Genomic DNA, 18,482 nt, shown 5'->3' with positions numbered 1-18,482 from the left:
ATTTGATCACTCTTTCTGACTAAATAATGAGACCCCAGCGGGTTAGGGGGTCAGAATATTCCCGCGGTAGGTATGCCTGTCGTAAGAGGCGACTAAAATACCAGATTCAAGGGGCTGTGTAGCGCAACCCTTCAGGTTGCCAGCGCAATATATAGCTTCACCAAACCCAATTGTCAACCTCACCTGTCCGCGGCGAATCCTGTTTGACTAACAGACGAGGCTCTGGCGACCCCAAGCTCCTCATGGAACTTGGGGGTGGGGAGGGAGGGGATGGCCTGAAGGTTTAATGTGGCCACATAAATCGTTCCCGAGATGGTCGGGCTAGCACCTAATGGTGCAGTGGTACCGGAGCGTACCGGATCTGTATCCGGCAAAGGACCATTACATCGATAGCACTCCCCAAAGCCTTCGGGGAGCAACCTTATCGCTACAACAACAACAACAACAACTAAATAATGAGTTATCATACAATTGAACAAAAGAAATAATCAAATATGAATAATTTTGATGATCAACAACTGAATATAGTTTTTCAATCACATTTTGGAATCATATTTGAATCAAATGCGTTTACTTTAGGTGATACAAAATTTTAATCATTTTGCATTCAGCTTTCTGAATCTTTTCTGACAATCTTTGTTGACTGAATAATTAATTTTATAGTTGTTAAAATTTTACTTTTGATTGAAGATCTTATTTTTTCACACAGACACATTTTTTCAATCATGAAGTTCAGAAAAAATATATTAAAATTTTATTCTTCATAACGAGAAATAATGCATATACTGCTCCTAACAAAAGATGTCCCAAACCATTTCTCTACCTTCGGCTTCCCAGAAAATAAAATCCCACCATTAGAAAATACAAAGGTTGTGAACTATTTGAACCCCATGTAAGTGAAACTCTCTTGACATATGTACTTGGATATGGCTTCAACATCCCATACCATATCGTATTTTAAGATGTTGACGATCATAGCTGATGCTGGATGTTGTAGTCGCAGGTGTATATTGGTCTAGTTTGTTTGCGAGTTACCTTTGGTTCAAATAGCTCACTTCCGCATGCTTTCTTCCCCCGATTAAATAAGATTAGCATGTATGTCTTATTTTGTATGAGATATGAAGAATAAATGCATGATAATCGCATTCAAAAATGATTTAAAAATTTCAACCAAAACGATTGAAATATGTTCACGAATATGATCAGAAAATGATTGTGAAAAGCATTCAAATCCTACTCTAAAACAATTAAAGCCCAATTTTACAATGATATAAGATATCATATATGCTACAAAAGGCTAGGTACATTCCCAAACATCAGAGTGCCGATATATTGCTGTTTACACGTTTTTGTTTTTGTATTCAATAATCGAATGTACCTAAATTAAAATTTTTTCTTGTCACACTTATGCTGCTACAATCACAAAAATTTTATAGGCTGTCTTGTTTTGATTTCGAATTGAAAACGCATTGCGAGCATTTTCTATTAGCAATATAGGAGTATTACATATATGTCAGATATGAACAAAAACCGTTTCGAAATATGAATCATAAATGATTATTCAAGAATAATCACATTTATGGTACATTTTTCTCCCGCCGATAAGTTAATTTTCGAACAGAAAATGCTTTTAAATTTGAACGTTTTTAATCATCTTGGGGAATGATATTATACAATTCAATCATTATACAAGGTGCTTTATGTACACCAGACCTGTTAAATTTGAATTAGCATTAGTAATCAATTAATTAGATGCCTATTTTAATGGCCAATGATTATTTCAATTGTTTTCCGTAAAAAGCAATTACTAATTGATTACCATTAGGAAAAAATCAAAAAAAAAAAAGTCATGATTTTTTCCGATTATTGAAAAAAGTCAAAAATAACCAAAAGTAATCAAAAAAGGCGTTTTTGATTACTTTTGATTATTTTTGATTTTTTCGATTATTTCTGATTTTTTTTTTGATTTTTTTTATTATTTTTAATTATTTTTGTGCTTCGTTGAAAGAAAAATTCTCGTTTGTTGCATGCACGGAATAATTTCTACATACAAGTACATTTTAGGATGCAATATTAAATCGTAACCGCTTATCGAGGCAAATATATACATGCAACATATAGGGCGAATGGTATTTTAGCGTTGATATAAACATATTCTCCGGTAAGTATATACACGTGCATAATTTGCTACACTTATTACATAAAATAATAACGATCCTCTATGGTTCATCCTTAAGTCAAGCCAATTTTGTTTTGCATACAAAATTAATATATGTGACCCGGCCTATGAAAAGGTGGCTTATGACTCAAAAAATTACTACTACTAATTACTACTAACAGCTGTTTCTCGCAATTTCTTTTTTGAGTCATAAGCCACCTTTTCATAGGCCGGGTCACATATATCCACTATTTTGGATTACGTTATGGCTATGCACTGATTGTTTTGTACATACAAGTACATTGGAGGATGTACCGGTATATCGTGAGCGCTTATCTAGGCATATGGGTACATATGTATGCCCATACCCATCTATAAGTGTTTCCGATGAATACCTGGGGAGTGCGTATTGTTTTATGACAAAACAATATGCTCAAACAATATGTATGAGTAATACTGTTTTCACACAGACGGCTTATTGAATAATAAAGGCAGTTTTCTACATACAATTCGAATCTATTATTATTTCATTAGTAGCTAATCGAATGCCTAATGAAGTCAAAAGCACAATGCAACTCTGTTGGCAGCGTTCCCCTTCCGTTTCCGCTTCTTAGTTTTTGGTGTGTTCAGTGCTTAAAAATGTCATTTGTCAAAGCAAATGTCATTGTCTGCATGGCGGAACGATACAAGGTGGCCGCATCGAACAGCTGATTATAACCTTTTTTATTTGATTTGATACATCAACTACCGGCGCAGTACGATTTTGACATTTGTCCATCGAATTTACAAGTACATGGAATTATTTTTGTTTGTAGGTATGTCACCATGCTCCCACCTTGTATCGTTTCGCCATGATTGTCTGTCTCATCCTTCATACTAATCGAGCAGTTACTTCTGTGTTAAAAAATTTACGATTTCATTAGCAGGTGAAATGAGATCATTAAGTTTCTGTGTGAAAACAGTATAATACTATTTAAGTTGATGGTTGATAGCTTAACTTCCAACTGGAGCGATCCTCTAAATTGTCATTCATCATCATGACTAGTTGTCTAACCAAATGTTGTTATATCCCAGTTAAATTTATTAACATACATATGTCCATGCACATTATATTAAAACTTTTTATTTCCTTATGATTACTTCTAGGATATTTTCTATAAAATCTTAAGTTTTGCATAGTGAGCCATATTTTTAGTATTAACAACGGAAATTACAGACAAGTGAGGTTTCGTCCCAATCTAATGTACATGCTCAATGGTACAGTTAGAAAATGTAAGCATAAAAATTGCACTAGTTGATGTTTTAAAAGGAAGTAGTGATGTTATGAAATGTGTATCTAATTAATAATTATTTGCATCAATTAAAAATTGTTTCATTAAACTAACATTGCCAAAAATAACGATATTTCGATGGGAATCATTATATAAAAGTTGTTTTAGTCATTATAACAAATTTGCATTTGCTTTCAATAAAGTTAAGGTTTCGAATGAAACGTCCGACAAAGACTGACGCCTTGGAGCATTTATAATCCCTGCAAAGGAAAATAGTCGCTCAACAGGAGCAGAAGAAGTTAAAGGCGTGTTGAAGAGTTTTGCATTTTCTTTCAACGCACTTCGTGTTTTCCAAATGTCCATGCTAGTATATGAATCACCCAGATAGCTATACAGCTCATTTTGTACCAAATTTTTCAGCCCACCTTTTGTTGGAGAACATTGCCGATGATATGAAACCAATATTACTAAAATAAAGCGAACAATATGATAATCAAAGTTTATCATATTGTTCGCTTTATTTTAGTAATATTGGTTTCATATCATCGGCAATGTTCTCCAACAAAAGGTGGGCTGAAAAATTTGGTACAAAATGAGCTGTATAGCTATCTGGGTGATTCATATACTAGCATGGACATTTGGAAAACACGAAGTGCGTTGAAAGAAAATGCAAAACTCTTCAACACGCCTTTAACTTCTTCTGCTCCTGTTGAGCGACTATTTTCCTTTGCAGGGATTATAAATGCTCCAAGGCGTCAGTCTTTGTCGGACGTTTCATTCGAAACCTTAACTTTATTGAAAGCAAATGCAAATGCATAGCCATTACGTAATCCAAAATAGTGGATATATTAATTTTGTATACAAAACAAACTTGGCTTGACTTAAGGATGAACCATAGAGGATCGTTATTATTTTATATAATGAGTGTAACAAATTATGCACGTGTACATACTTACCGGAGAATATGTTTAGGTCAACGCTCATATACCATTCTCCCTATATGTTGCATGTATATATTTGCCTCGATAAGCGGTTACGATTTAATATTGCATCCTAAAATGTACTTGTATGTAGAAATTATTCTGTGCATGCAACAAACAAGAATTTTTCTTTCAACAAAGCGGAAAAATAATCAAAAATAATAAAAAAAAATCAAAAAATATCAAAAATAATCAAAAGTAATCAAAAAAGGCCTATTTTTGATTTTTTTTTGATTTCTTTAAGTAATTGTAAAAAATCATGATTTTTTTTTGAATTAATTGAAACGTAATCATTAAAAATAGAAAATAATGGCAAGTATTCATTAAATGGCGTTTAAAAAAAATAATCAATGGAACTGCTAATCATTACCATTAGTAATCATTATTTAACAGGTCTGATGTACACACATACATGCAGGCGCGGATCTACGGGGGGAATGGGGAACAGTGTAATCTCAGTGTAATAAAAAAACAAAAAACCTTTTTTAGCGGAGTGCAGATTTATTTCGTATTGAATAATTTTCCATAAAAGTCAAAGCCATTGCAAAGACCACAAGTTATAAAATAACAGTGAAAAGGCATCTATTCTCGCCAACTATCTGTTGGTGTTGTTGTTGTAGCAATGTTTCGCCCCACCTAATAGCCGCGACCGATCACAAATTGTAATCAATATCCTCCAATGGGAGTCCAAGGAAACTTGCTGTTTCGACAGGGGTGGACCATAATGAAAGGGGTTTTAGAGGCGTTGGTTCCACATAACAATTAAAGAGATGGTTGGTGTCATGTGGGGACACACTGCAAGCGGGGCATACATTTTGTATGTCGAGGTTGATTCTGGATAGGTAAGAGTTTAGCCTGTTACAGTATCCAGAACGAAGTTGAGCTAGAGTGACTCGCGTTTCCCTGGGGAGTATGCGCTCCTCTTCCGCAAGTTTTGGGTACTGTTCTTTGAGTACTGGATTCACCGGGCAATTCCCGGCATAAAGGTCCGACGCCTGTTTGTGGAGTTCACTGCCGCTTCATACGGCTGAGTTCTCAGGTGCCATATTTCCTCATAATGATTACGGAGATGACTCCTTAAGCCCCCAGGCGGTGTTGGCCCATCAATCAGATGTCTGTTGGGATGCCCAGGTTTCTGGGTATTCAACAGGAACTGTTTGGTTAGCATCTTATTTCTCTCCCTCATGGGGAGTATTGTCGCCTCATTATGTAGATGGTGTTCTGGGGACATAAGAAGACAGCCCGTGGCGGCTCTGAGGGCAGTATTTTGGCAGGCCTGCAGCTTCTTCCAGTGAGTAGTTTTTAGGCTTGGCGACCATATAGGGGACGCGTAGCATGCAATTGGCTGGCCAATTGCTTTGTATGTGGTAATGAGCGTTTCTTAGTCTTAGTACTGCCAGCAATAGATTTGAGGATTTTATTACGGCTCTGGATTTTCGGTACAATTTCGGCTGCATGCTCACCAAATGTAGATCCTGATCAAACGTCACACCGTAGATTTTGGGGTGTAGGACCGTTGGTAGCGTAATGCCATCGATGTGGGTGTTCAAAATGGTCGACATTTGGGACGTCCATGTTGTAAATAAGGTCGCGGAGGATTTAGTCGGTGATAGTGCCAGGTTTCGCGAGGCGAAAAAACTGGAGAGATTAGGGAGGTAGCCGTTTATTCTGTTGCAAAGCTCATCGATCTGTTGGCCTGGGCTTGTGGCCATTATTGTGCAGTCATCGGCGTAGGAAACGATAGTAACTCCTTCTGGTGGCGAAGGTAGCCTAGATATGTAGAAATTAAATGTAGAAATTAAACAAAAGTGGGGATAGGACACTACCCTGTGGCACCCCTCACTATATCTCATTGAGTATTACATGAGACTGAATAAATGACATCAATGTGTTATTAAATTTGATCGTAAAATTTAAAAAAAGTTTAAATTTTGTCTTACATCTTTTTACAAAAAGACCTGCGATATGTAGAAGCATACATGTTTGTGCTTGTATGTGAACGCATTCAAAATAAATTGCATAAAAGTAAATTTAAGTACATAATTGTCTTTTTAAAGCATCAATGACGTTGGTGATTGACTAAGATTTTGTTGGTGAGTCGGAGCTAACGAAAAGTTAATTAGCATTGCAGCGCTTCCCATGCGTCTTGGTATTCTACTTGAAAAGTTGTGACTATTGTGGATGTAAACACAAATTAAAAAATACATAAGAACGACAAAAACCGCGGAGTTCATCTTTATCACTCAACAATGCCGGACAAGGTAACTCGAAAACTAAATAAACAATCTAATTTAATTTATGTATTTATTATCTTCTCGACTCTGTTTTTGAAAAACTAAAAAATTACGCTGACATCGGCTGGTAGCGGGAAGACCTAAAAAGGAGATACTCTCTATGGCTTTTATTGGATATTTTAATTAGTTGTTTTCATTATACTACGTCTGCGCAAGACCTACATGTTTGATTCCGACTCCGAAGACCTTCTGCAAAGCACATGACTTACCACTGAGAAGGTTTTCATGGCGGAAATACACTCGGAGTTTTTACCATTTGCCCTGGACTTAAACCCAGGACCTTTTTTATGGCGCCCGCCTTTTATTTGTTGTTGTTGTATTAACGATAAAGACACTCCCCGAAGGTTTTGGGGAGTGATAAGTTGTCTTGGTTCTAGTGATATAACATCCTCATTTTAAGGTGCCTAAAATGCCTTTTCTCAAAGCAATTTATAGTTTGTAATGATAGATTCAATATTTGGAAGAAACAGTAGACATTAAACCTTCAGGTGAAGTCATAATTTACAAAAACTTGCAGGAAAAGAAATCAAATCTGTTAGTAGTAAAGAAATATGAATTTTGCCATAATTAATTTCAAGACGTTGTTCAGCAAAGGCTGCTGCTGAAGTGTTTCCGCCAAAATGCCCTCTCATATTTCTAAAGAGAGTAAATTTTTGTACGTAAATCCGTCTATAGACGAAAAAGCACCCATTTACTTCAACTGCGGCTTCCAACACCTTAAAATTACATCAATTAATATCAAATTAAACAAAAATGTATTTTCCGGCTCCTCCATGCGTATCCAAAAATACCAACCCTAGAGATAACATAAAGGAATACTAAAGGAATAACAGCCAAACCCAACTCTGCAATCAATCTTTACGTGTAAATAACCTAAGTTTTTAAGGCAGCCATAGTTCTGAAAGTCCCATTTGTCTTGTTTGTTTTATTTCAATTCCATATATTACTGGTGCTGTTAGGACAACGTCATATAGCTCTATACCAATTTTCATTATTACATTTATATGGGAGGTGCCACGCCCCCTTCTCCCCCACCCCACATTTTCTTGGGGGTGTTAGGGATTAACCTCATATAACCCCTTACTGAATTTCAATGTTCTAGCATGAATACCTTCAGAGTTATGCATTATCAAAAATTCCATTTGTATAGCAGGTGTCACGCCCCTTTTATATATCGAAATTATTTTTAGCCTCTGGAAGGTTTCTAGTAGGTTGTGCAAATTTGGTTGTGATCGGTTTAGGACGCAACTCGATCTATACCAGGCATGCTTAACGAACGAAACGATATCATTTCGTTACGATAATCAACGCTAATAAACGAAACGAAGTCACTTCATTTCGTTTATTAACGTTAAGATCGTCAAATTAACGTTATACCTACATACATGCATACATACATAATTTGAATTTTATATATATAGATTATTATATTTGAAATACAAATAAAAGCGCTCCCAGCAGATTATAGGCTTAGAATATACCCGCGGCAGGTAAGCCTGTCGTGGCGGCCACCGTGGTGTGATGGTAGCGTGCTCCGCCTACCACACCGTATGGCCTGGGTTCGCACCCCGGGCAAAGCAACATCAAAATTTTAGAAATGAGGTTTTTCAATTAGAAGAAAATTTTTCTAAGCGGGGTCGCCCCTCGGCAGTGTTTCGCAAGCGCTCTGAGTGTATTTCTGCCATGAAAAGCCCTCAGTGAAAACTTATCTGCCTTGCAGATGCCGTTCGGAGTCGGTATAAAACATGTAGGTCCCGTCCGACCAATCTGCAGGGAAAATCAAGAGGAGCACCACGCAAATTGGAAGAGAGGCTCGGCCTTAGATCTCTTCGGAGGTTATCGCGCTTTACATTTATTTATTTAGGTAAGCCTGTCGTAAGAGGCGACTAAAATACCAAATTGGTTGAAGAGGTTGTAGCCCAACCTTTTCAAGGGGTTGTCAGCTGAATTTATAGCTTCTTCAAAAAAATTGTCAAGCACACCTAAACGTGGCGAATCCTGTCTCTTTAGCACCCGAGGCTCTGACGACCGCAAGTTTGTAATGGATCTAGGGGGTGGGATGGCGTAGAAGGTTTCATGTGGTCATACTAAATCGTTCCCGAGATGGTCGGGCTAGTACCTTAATGGTGCTTGTTACCGGAACGTACCGGATATGCACCCGGCAATGTACCATCAACATCGATAACACTCCCCAAAACCTTCGGGAAGTGTCCTTATCGGTACAACAACAACAGCAAATATAAGGGGCTTGCCATGACAACTCAATATCCCAATGGGCCTTTGTATCTTCTTTTTATTGTAGTAGTGCTTCGCCCGATCCAATAGGTGTGATCACTCACGTGGTTTTGCTGCATTTGCCGGAAAAGAATCTGCTTAAAATGGTCATACTCTTGTCAGTGTGTCACGTGCAAATTATGGTTGCATCGTACGGGATGTTCTGTGAGTTTTGTTCAGCTAAGTACAAAAAAATATTGGAAGTTTTCTGCGCTCCCTTCAGGTAGTCAAGCAAAAATGTTGTGCACTACATACATAAGCTAACAGCATTTTCACAACCAGCTTTTAAGTTTTAGTGAAAACATTTTCAGATTCACTACCAACCACTTTTAATGAGTTAGGCTGCTACTTTGCCATGCACTGCTGCATTAATACACTACCCTCAGCTCTGGGCTTTGGTTCTTAATATAATTGTTGTTTCACAGGTACATAAAGTTGCAAAAGCTCTAGCTCTTTTGTTATGGAACCAATTTCAGCCATTGTTAGCTATACAAATGCCAGGGATCTAGAAACGAGTCAAAATTTCATGTTTGATAAAAAGGATAAACTTCGTTAAAAAATACAACCCTGCAAAAATTGTTGGATTATGTGTTCCATTTTCTTCATGTTGGAGTACTCTAACAATACTCCTTTGCAATACGTTTGCGGACCACCATCAGCCGATCATTGCTCGTTTTTTAACGACAGTGATCACGACACGATGACGATCGAACAGAGTTGCCAAGAGTAAAATATTGCATGCAAATAACTAATAATAAAATTTTACTTTGGCAAATCTGATAAAATGCAACAGTGCACTGGTTTTATGTATACATATTATATTCGTTTTTTTATTCACGTATGCGTATTATATTAGTTTCTTTATTCACGCAAATGCTAAATAACATAAGAATATTCGTAGTATAAAATATAAAAGTTGTATTGCCCCTCTTCATTTACTTTCATTTTAAATTAAATTCACTTCGATAATTCTTTCCTACACAATTCCTCTTTAGTACTTTGGCATATGATCCTCTGTGGGTGCTCCATGGAGTACAACAGTGAAAGTACTTTGGAAAGTACTCTCACGTATGTACTCTATGGAATACTCACAAACAAAGCGAGAGTGGGATCACCTACTCCTCTCCTAGGACATCGCAATGTTAATTGGAGCACATTTTTTGTATGAATACAGATTAGATTTGGAGCAGTCCTATACTCCCAAAGGAGTATTCCTTACATTATTTATAGAGTACTCGCGTTTTTTGAAGGGAATGTCAGTTTTTATTTTACATGCTTTTAATTATATTGTTGTTAACTTTGAAATGCGTTAACAGTTTGGTCACAACACATAAATGAAAAGGGGTCGGATTTAGTGGAAACTCATATTTTTCACACTTTTTTAGCGTTCCGATTTTTTTTGGGAGAGGAATTTTTCTTTAGTAGCCCTGTGTGTAACCCCCACCGCAAATGTATGTTTTTTTTTTTTAACTTTCAGCATGGGTATCCCACTTTTTGAGCTTGAAAAATATTATGACTAAATTTCAATACTAACATTCGAAGCTCCTAACATGTCAACCTAATAGAAACGCACTGCCGCAGTTTTCTGTCGGAAATGTCTCATGCACATATAAATTGTTTGAGAGCAACCGAAATTGGATTTACTGCGTAAAAATCTACCTCGATTTCCAATTTTTGTTCGGCGTGACATTTTGGTTTGACGTTTGCATACATGTTTTACTTTGTCGCAACGCATGCTTATTTCGGTTGGGGCAAAAAAAAACCGTTTAAGTGCGTGCGTTGAAAAACCGCAGTGCGTTTTTATTAGGTTGAAATCAGAGGTCTGCTTTGAGTTCTAATAAAATTAGTGAACTTAGTCATGAGCCAAAAACTTGTGTCTAAATGTGTACTTAGTTAAGTACAGACAAATACTATGAGTGACTAGCACATAAAATAGAAAATACATACGAGTGCCCCGCAACACATATGTCCCATACATATATGACATTGTTGAGTATAAACTGAAATCATAGCCGCTTTAAGTCAGTAGCATGTTGGTTTTGTGTGTAATAACTGTATACTTCGTTTATTATCGGTTTTTCTTTAGCACTGTATTCAGTTTAGTTTCGTGTACATCATTGTGTTGCTAGAGTCAGAAGACTGATATGACTATATTCATTTTATTGTACTGTTAGTCATACTGATTCAAATTAGTGTTTTCGTATAACACAGTTGACTTTTTTGCTCAATAAGACAATTGAGTACTGAACTGCTTCGTGGCTTATGAGCGGTTATTCATTTTACGAAGCATAACTATGTAAATGTGTTTTAGTGGATATAAGTGCTTGATATTCTTTGTTTGTGTACGCACTAAAACTAATTTTTTGGTTAGTCCACTAATATAACCTTAAATCATGAATAATTGCAACTCACTGGTTGGCATGTAAGATTGTTTGAAAAAAAAAAAAACATGTTTATCAACCATCTAATGTCAGAACACATTTATGTATATCTAAACATTTTTGTTTGTTTGTCAATATCAATTAATATTATCATAAAATAAAAAAATGCTGATTGCGGTCATTGGTGTGATCATGGTCCAAAGTTCATTGAACAGCGTGCAATGTCAATAAAAATATTACTTTGATATTTGATATCATCATTTTTTGTTTGGAAAGAATGCATGGTGACATATGTACGTATGTACATATCTGGGAACTTTCACCAAAATAAATTTTCTGAATGCTTCAAATCGTTTGTTTGCCATTTGCCATTTAAAATTTGGCCGTGGATAGTATACCTGATTTCCATAGGGAAGGGCCCGGGCTGGATTACCCAGACAGATAACACCAAACGCAGCCAAAATATGAAATAATTTCTTTCATTCATTACCTTAATATGAGGTGATTTTCTTGTATGTTCGATTTCAATCGATTTTAAGTAGCTTCCCACTCTGCCTAGTGACTTAAACCCGGTGAGAATGTCGCAAGGAAATCAAAATACAAACAGGTGGCGTACTGCTCGAGATGTTTATACAATTCCTGCGAAATAGGAATCTTGCTATCGTTTTATGAAAAACGTCCCACGATATTACGAATACTTGTTAGAAACTAATGGAATCTTGCAATCGAAATCCAAACAACTTCTTGGAAAGCACTACCTAATACGCAATACGTAGGTAAAACCTAGAACAAACATTCTAAAAACTCTATCGCTAAAAATATTTAAAACAGTAACAAGTGCGCAGAAAAGTATGCAACATTAAGTAGGATATGGTTACACGGAATAAAATCTCAAAAAAGTAACACTGCTGCAACTACTGCAGCTCGAACACACCCTATATGGAGCAATTAAGAAACAAATAGACAACTTAGCTTTTTTTTACAAATCGCATGGTTGAGATTTTCAATTGTTGATTTAACTTAAGCTGTTTCAGCCAGCTTATTTTCAAATAGGTAATTTTTCCAAAGGCAAAATAAATTACAGAGTTATACAGCCTTAAAAAATCAGCTATGTTGAGGCGGACAGCATAGCAAAAGGTATGGTGAATTCTTCCCAGAGCCGTTATACAAATCTCCACGAAGTTTCACAGGTCTACAATGCTCCCTCTTATAATTTTTATCCTCTTTTTCCTAACTCAAATACGCTTACATGGGACTTAGGCGTTTATTTCTTATGACCATGTGGTTCTATATGTTGCATACTGCGCACTTGATACTGTTTTAGATATTTCTAGCAAAGATTTACTCTATGTTGAAACTCAGAACATAGTCGATCATGTGGACAGTATTTTAAACTTGAATGTTGCAAGTACAAATGCTCAGCTATGTATGTATGTCTTCTTGGTGATTTCAATGTAAGTAAAATTTAATTAAAAAGGTCGAAGATTCATAATTAGATTATTATACCGTTTTCACACAGAATCTTAATCGAATCACAAATCTATTTTATGAAATAATTAAGTTTCCCTTTTCATACGGGGCCTTTTGCGAACATCTGTCCGCAGCCCCAAAAAAATATTTCGTTTTTACAAAAAATATTTAAAATGCATGCGGAATTATCCGTAGATGTTGCACTTAATCAAATACGTGCCTATTTTCGAAAAAGCCGTGTTATATTTTGCAGCAAATGCAGCGAAAATTAAATATTGAATTTTTTCGTGTTTTTCTATTTTTCGTAAATTTTTTAAAATAATTTATTTTTGATTGTCATTTGCTACACTGAGAATCATGGCGCAACGATACAAGGTGGCGGCATGGGACAGCTGATTTTAAGCTTTTTTTATTTGATTTGATACATCAAAATACGGCGCAGTACGATTTTGACATTTGTCCATCGAATTTACAAAAACAAAGTACATGAAATTTGTATTTATGTTTGTAGGTATGTCACCATGCTGCCACCTTGTATCGTTCCGCTATGCTGAGAATGAAATTCGAAGCACCAAGCAAAACCGACTGGATTTCTCACTCGATTAGGCATTCAATAAAGCAATAATGAGATAATTAAGAACTTATTTTTCAACCAGCTATAAAATATTATATTAAATCTATTTGTATTGATTTTAGGAATTGGATATATAATGACAATACCCAATTTCTGTTCCTAATATGCGCGTGTATGATTTATTACATATACCAAAAGACAGTGGTTTCAAATTTTATTTCGATCATTGTGATTTTTCTCATACAAATAGTGATATTTTATCCTTAAATTGGGTTTCTCTATTTAATGACCGTCAATTCTCACTCAATTCGTCGTAAAAAGCGTTTAAATTGCCGTGTTTTAATAGAAGTTTGAGTTAGCTCAAAAACTTGCGAAAAAAGTTTTATTAATTATTTAACAAGAACGGCAATTTACGCTTTAAATCTTTGCATGTCCCATATCTGCGGAAGTTCAATTGCTGGCACAAGCTTCTTTACAAGAGTTATATACTGGGGTTTGTTGAAAATATCTAGTCAAATATAAACGAAAATGGCCCTCGTCGTATATTCCCGTTTCAATGTTCTATAATGGTTCCATCTCCAAGTCTTCAGTTGTAACTGCAATTTTGTTTGCTTATTTCTTCAAATCGAACTTCGTGTCAGCCACGGTCTTTAGAATTTGTGATCCCTAGCAGTGTAGAAACAAACTTTGTTAAGCTCTTAGAAGAGAAAAAAGTTGCCCTGGGGGTGTTTTTGGGTGGCAACTTAAGTTGACCGTGCGCGCTTGCGCTTGCAAATAAAGTACTAAAAAAATATTTTTCATATTTCTAAGTAAATTATTTTTACTGTCACAGATATTCTTGGGAGCTAATGCTCAAAACAGTTTACTGAATGAAGCAAAATGTTCCCTTTTTTGCACAGAAATGCGGGCAAACCCCCAAATTTTTTAACCAACTTTTTTCGAAAAACGTTTTAAAAGTTCGTACAAAATTCAACTTCTGTTGTCATGCACCGACTTGCATTAAAAAAATTCCAATATACATACATAGGTAAACACGAAGCTGGCATTATTTTTCTCCGTTATATTACATTTCTTGTACTCAAGTATTGGATCGACTACTGAACCTTTAGGTCCTTTGTGGTTCTTATTTTTCATTAACGATGCTAGTTCATGTTTCCAATTCGGGTTTCTTTGTGGGAGGATTGATTGCTCCTCTTTGCTTCATTCAACTCATAAATTGAATGTACGAAGTAGATATTTACGTCACGTCGATCTTTTTGCGATCTTTGGTTATATGGAATTTTAAGTTGCCAATTTCTAAAATATATTTTTATTTCTTCTGTATTTCTTGTTAATGTCGGTCTGATACGCAACTAACGAAATAATAACTACCAAAGAACTAGATCCGTAAATTTTTACACCAGTGCCGGGCTATCGAAGTGGTACCAATAAACTGAAGAAATTTATACTTACGATTTTTGTACTCAGCGTGCTTCGCACACAGAGTATATTAACTTTGATTGGATAACGGTTGGTTGTACAGGTATAAAGGAATCGAGATAGATATAGACTTCCATATATCAAAATCATCAGATTTGAAAACAAATTTGACTGAGCCATGTCCGTCCGTCTGTCCGTTCGACCGTCTGTCCGTTAACACGATAACTTGAGTAAATTTTGAGGTACCAGGTTCCTGGGCACTCGTCTCAGATTGCTATTTAAAATGAACGATATCGGACTATAACCACGCCCACTTTTTCGATATCGAAAATTTCGATAAACAGAAAAAATGCGATAATTCATTACCAAAGACGGATAAAGCGTTGAAACTTGGTAGGTTGGTTGACCTTATGACGCAGAATAGAAAATTAGGAAAATTTTGGACCAGGGGCGTGGCACCGCCCACTTTTAAAAGAAGGTAATTTAAAAGTTTTGCAAGCTGTAATTTGGCAGTCGTTGAAGATATCATGATGAAATTTTGCAGGAACGTTACTACTATTACTATATATGTGATAAATGAAAATTAGCAAATTTAATAATTTGGGAAAAATTTAAACAACGTGACATCAGGATGGACAAGGCGACAGCTGTTTCGATTATACCTTGTAAATCTCTTCAAAGCCTTTTCTCCCGGGAGTGGGATTCGAACCCCCACTCCTACGATAGTTGAAATGTTTTCAAACGCATTCAGCTACGTCATGCCTTAGTTGTTGTAAAGTTTATCCCAATTGCCTGCTTTTGCATATATTAATCTTCTACACATCACATATTTCGTATGTAATTATGTGTTGAAGTTATGCATGTGCACGAAGTATGTGATGTGTAGAAAATTAACATAAGCAAAAGAAGGCAATTGGGAAAAACTTTACAACAACTAAGGCATGACGTAGCTGAATGCGTTTGTAACCATTTCAACTATCGTAGGAGTGCAGGTTCGAATCCCACTCCCGGGAGAAAAGTCGTTGAAGAGATTTACAAGGTATAATCGAAACAGCTGTCGCCTTGTCCGTCCTGATGTCACGTTGTTTAAATTTTTCCCAAATTATTAAATAAATTATAAAAATTAAAATTGCTTGAAATAAATATTTTCATACATTTAAAGCAATACGGGCAATCCCCGATTAACTCATACGAAAATTAGCAAAGTCGGATGAAATTACGCCCACTTTTAAAAAACAAAATTTTTAAAAGTCAAATTTTAACAAAAAATTGAATATCTTTACAGTATATAAGTAAATTCTGTCAAGATTCAACTCCAGTAATGATATGGTGTAACAAAATACAAAAATTAAAGAAAATCGCAAAATGGGCGTGGCTCCGCCCTTTTTCATTTAATTTGTCTAGAATACTTTTAATGCAATAAGTCGAACAAAAATTTACCAATCCTTGTGAAATTTGGTAGGTGCATAGATTATGACGATAACTGTTTCCTGTGAAAATGGGCGAAATCGGTTGAAGCCACGCCCTGTTTTTAACACAGTCGACCGTCTGTCCTTCCGCTCGGCCGTTAACACGATAACTTGAGAAAAATCGATATATCTTTACTAAACTTAGTTCACTTAATGAACTGACTTTATCTTGGTATACCAAATAGGAAAAAGGGATGAAACATAGTAATTGGATTGGTTTATTGACGCAAAATATAACTTTAGAAAAAACTTTGTAAAATGGGTGTGACACCTACCATATTAAGTAGAAGAAAATGAGAAAGTTCTGCAGGGCGAAATCAAAAGCCCTTGAAATCTTGGCAGGAATACTGTTTGTGGTATTACATATATAAATAAATTAGCGGTACTCGACAGATGGTGTTCTGGGTCACCCTGGTCCACATTTTGGTCGATAACTCGAAAACGCCCTCACATATACAACTAAGGCCCACTCCCTTTTAAAATACTCATTAACACCTTTCATTTGATACCCATATCGTACAAACACATTCCAGAGTCACCCCATGTCCACATTTATGGCGATATCTCGAAAAGGCGTCCACCTATAGAACTAAGGCCCACTCCGTTTTAAAATACTCATTAACACCATTCATTTGGTACCCGAATCGTACAAACGCATTCTAGAGTCACCCCTGGTCAACCTTTATGGCGATATCCCGAAATGGCATCCACCTATAAGAACTATGGCCCACTCCCTTTTAAAATATTCTTTAATACCTTGCATTTGACACCTATGTCATACAAACACATTCCAGGGTTACCCTACGTTCATTTTCCTACATGCACTCAAAAAAAAGTTATCATCAAGGCGATGCCATCTAGGCATCAATGTGCAATTTTTGCTTATCTTTTTTTCATCATCAATGATCTTATGTTATTGACATTTTCGAAATATTAGTTTGATACTTGTATTTGTCAAGTTAATAGACTACATACAAATGTAATGCGTTTTATAATCAATCTAGTATTAAATGTTACCATAATGAAACTAGGAAATTTATACAGGTATTATTTTGATACATTTTAAGGGCGAAACAAATATTTTCCACTGGAAAATCAATAGTCAAGATACAAAATTGATACTTTTAATTATTCCTTTTATAATATTTATCGTTGCATTGATACCACGAAAATGATACCGTTTATAGTTTCATTTTTGCACATCGTGTATTAAATTAATAGTGATACTTTTTTTTTTGAGTGTGGTGATTTCCCCTTATTTTGTCTCCAAGGCTCTCAGCTTAGTATGTAATGTTCGGTTACACCCGTACTTAGCCTTCCTTACTTGATCATCTAGTTGTTAAAAAATAAAAAAAATAAAAATCTAGTTGTTAACTATCGAAAAATTGGAAATTAAGGAACTAGTTCTAAAGTGGAAATATGTATCTAGTTCGGAAATACAGAAAATGTACTGCAGCTGGAGCAATTTTTACCGCCAAGGACATCGCCATGTTAAATTCACCAGTTGGAAGTATAAAAAAGAGTTTTGAACTATAGATAATCGCTATAGGGAAGTTAACTCTTAGTCCAAAGAAGAGTTCCATACAGCCCCGAGATCTATGCAAAATGTGGAAAAAATTTCCTTTAGAATATGGGAAATCACAATTGTTTAAATTGTAAAAATTTTAAAATCGAGACTATCTCTTAAAGGTTAAATTTTAAAAATTTGTTCCATTTAAAGATCAAGACAAGATCTCTAATTCGTACATGTAAGTCGACTGGCAACACACATGTGTCCAACATTCAGTCAATGTGAGGTCTTTATTGACGACCAGTTCAACCTAAGCCGACTGGCAAACTGACAAGCCGTCCTGCCCTCGAACTGAATATAAACATTTTTAATTAACTGTGTATGAGTTAACATCTGGTAATAGCTGTGGTGCATTCAGATTTGTACGTTTTTTAATGTGTATGAATTGATGGAGTAAATTTAATATTACAGTGTAAAACAGTTGTAGATGCAAATTAAGATAAAAATATTGTAACGAATTCTGGGGATTTCGGATAATTATACACCTTCTGCTAACCTTGGTATCGCTGAACTGCCGAATAAATAACTCCAATATTCAGTATTGCAAAATGGTCTTTATTATACTAATTTGGGGTTAGTACAAATATACTTCACAATAGCGTGTTTAAATCAAGCTGATTAC

General features: G+C 35.6%; 1 protein-coding gene across 13 annotated transcripts in view; it reads left to right on the top strand.

Moving 5' to 3' along the window:
* Positions 1-18,482, top strand: part of SLC5A11 (Sodium/solute co-transporter-like 5A11) — a 72,738-nt gene that overhangs the window by 2,580 nt on the left and 51,676 nt on the right. For 10 of the 13 annotated variants that reach the window (XR_010949972.1, XR_010949969.1, XR_010949979.1 and 7 more), the window contains exon 2: positions 6,467-6,670. The exons of 1 other annotated variant lie outside the window; for it this stretch is intronic. Coding sequence is in view for 1 of the 12 variants with exons in the window: in XM_067768850.1 (XP_067624951.1) it covers positions 6,659-6,670 (12 nt within the window). In the remaining 11 variants the exon portion in view is untranslated. The remainder of the gene's footprint in view (positions 1-6,466; positions 6,671-18,482) is intronic. 2 more of the 13 variants (XR_010949974.1, XR_010949973.1) reach the window with 1 other exon arrangement.

The sequence above is a fragment of the Eurosta solidaginis genome, chromosome 2, assembly GCF_040869045.1.
Source record: "Eurosta solidaginis isolate ZX-2024a chromosome 2, ASM4086904v1, whole genome shotgun sequence".
Classification (NCBI taxonomy): Eukaryota; Metazoa; Arthropoda; class Insecta; order Diptera; family Tephritidae; genus Eurosta; species Eurosta solidaginis.
Note: the sequence above shows the minus strand (reverse complement) of the source record. Positions and strands in the feature narration are given on the sequence as shown.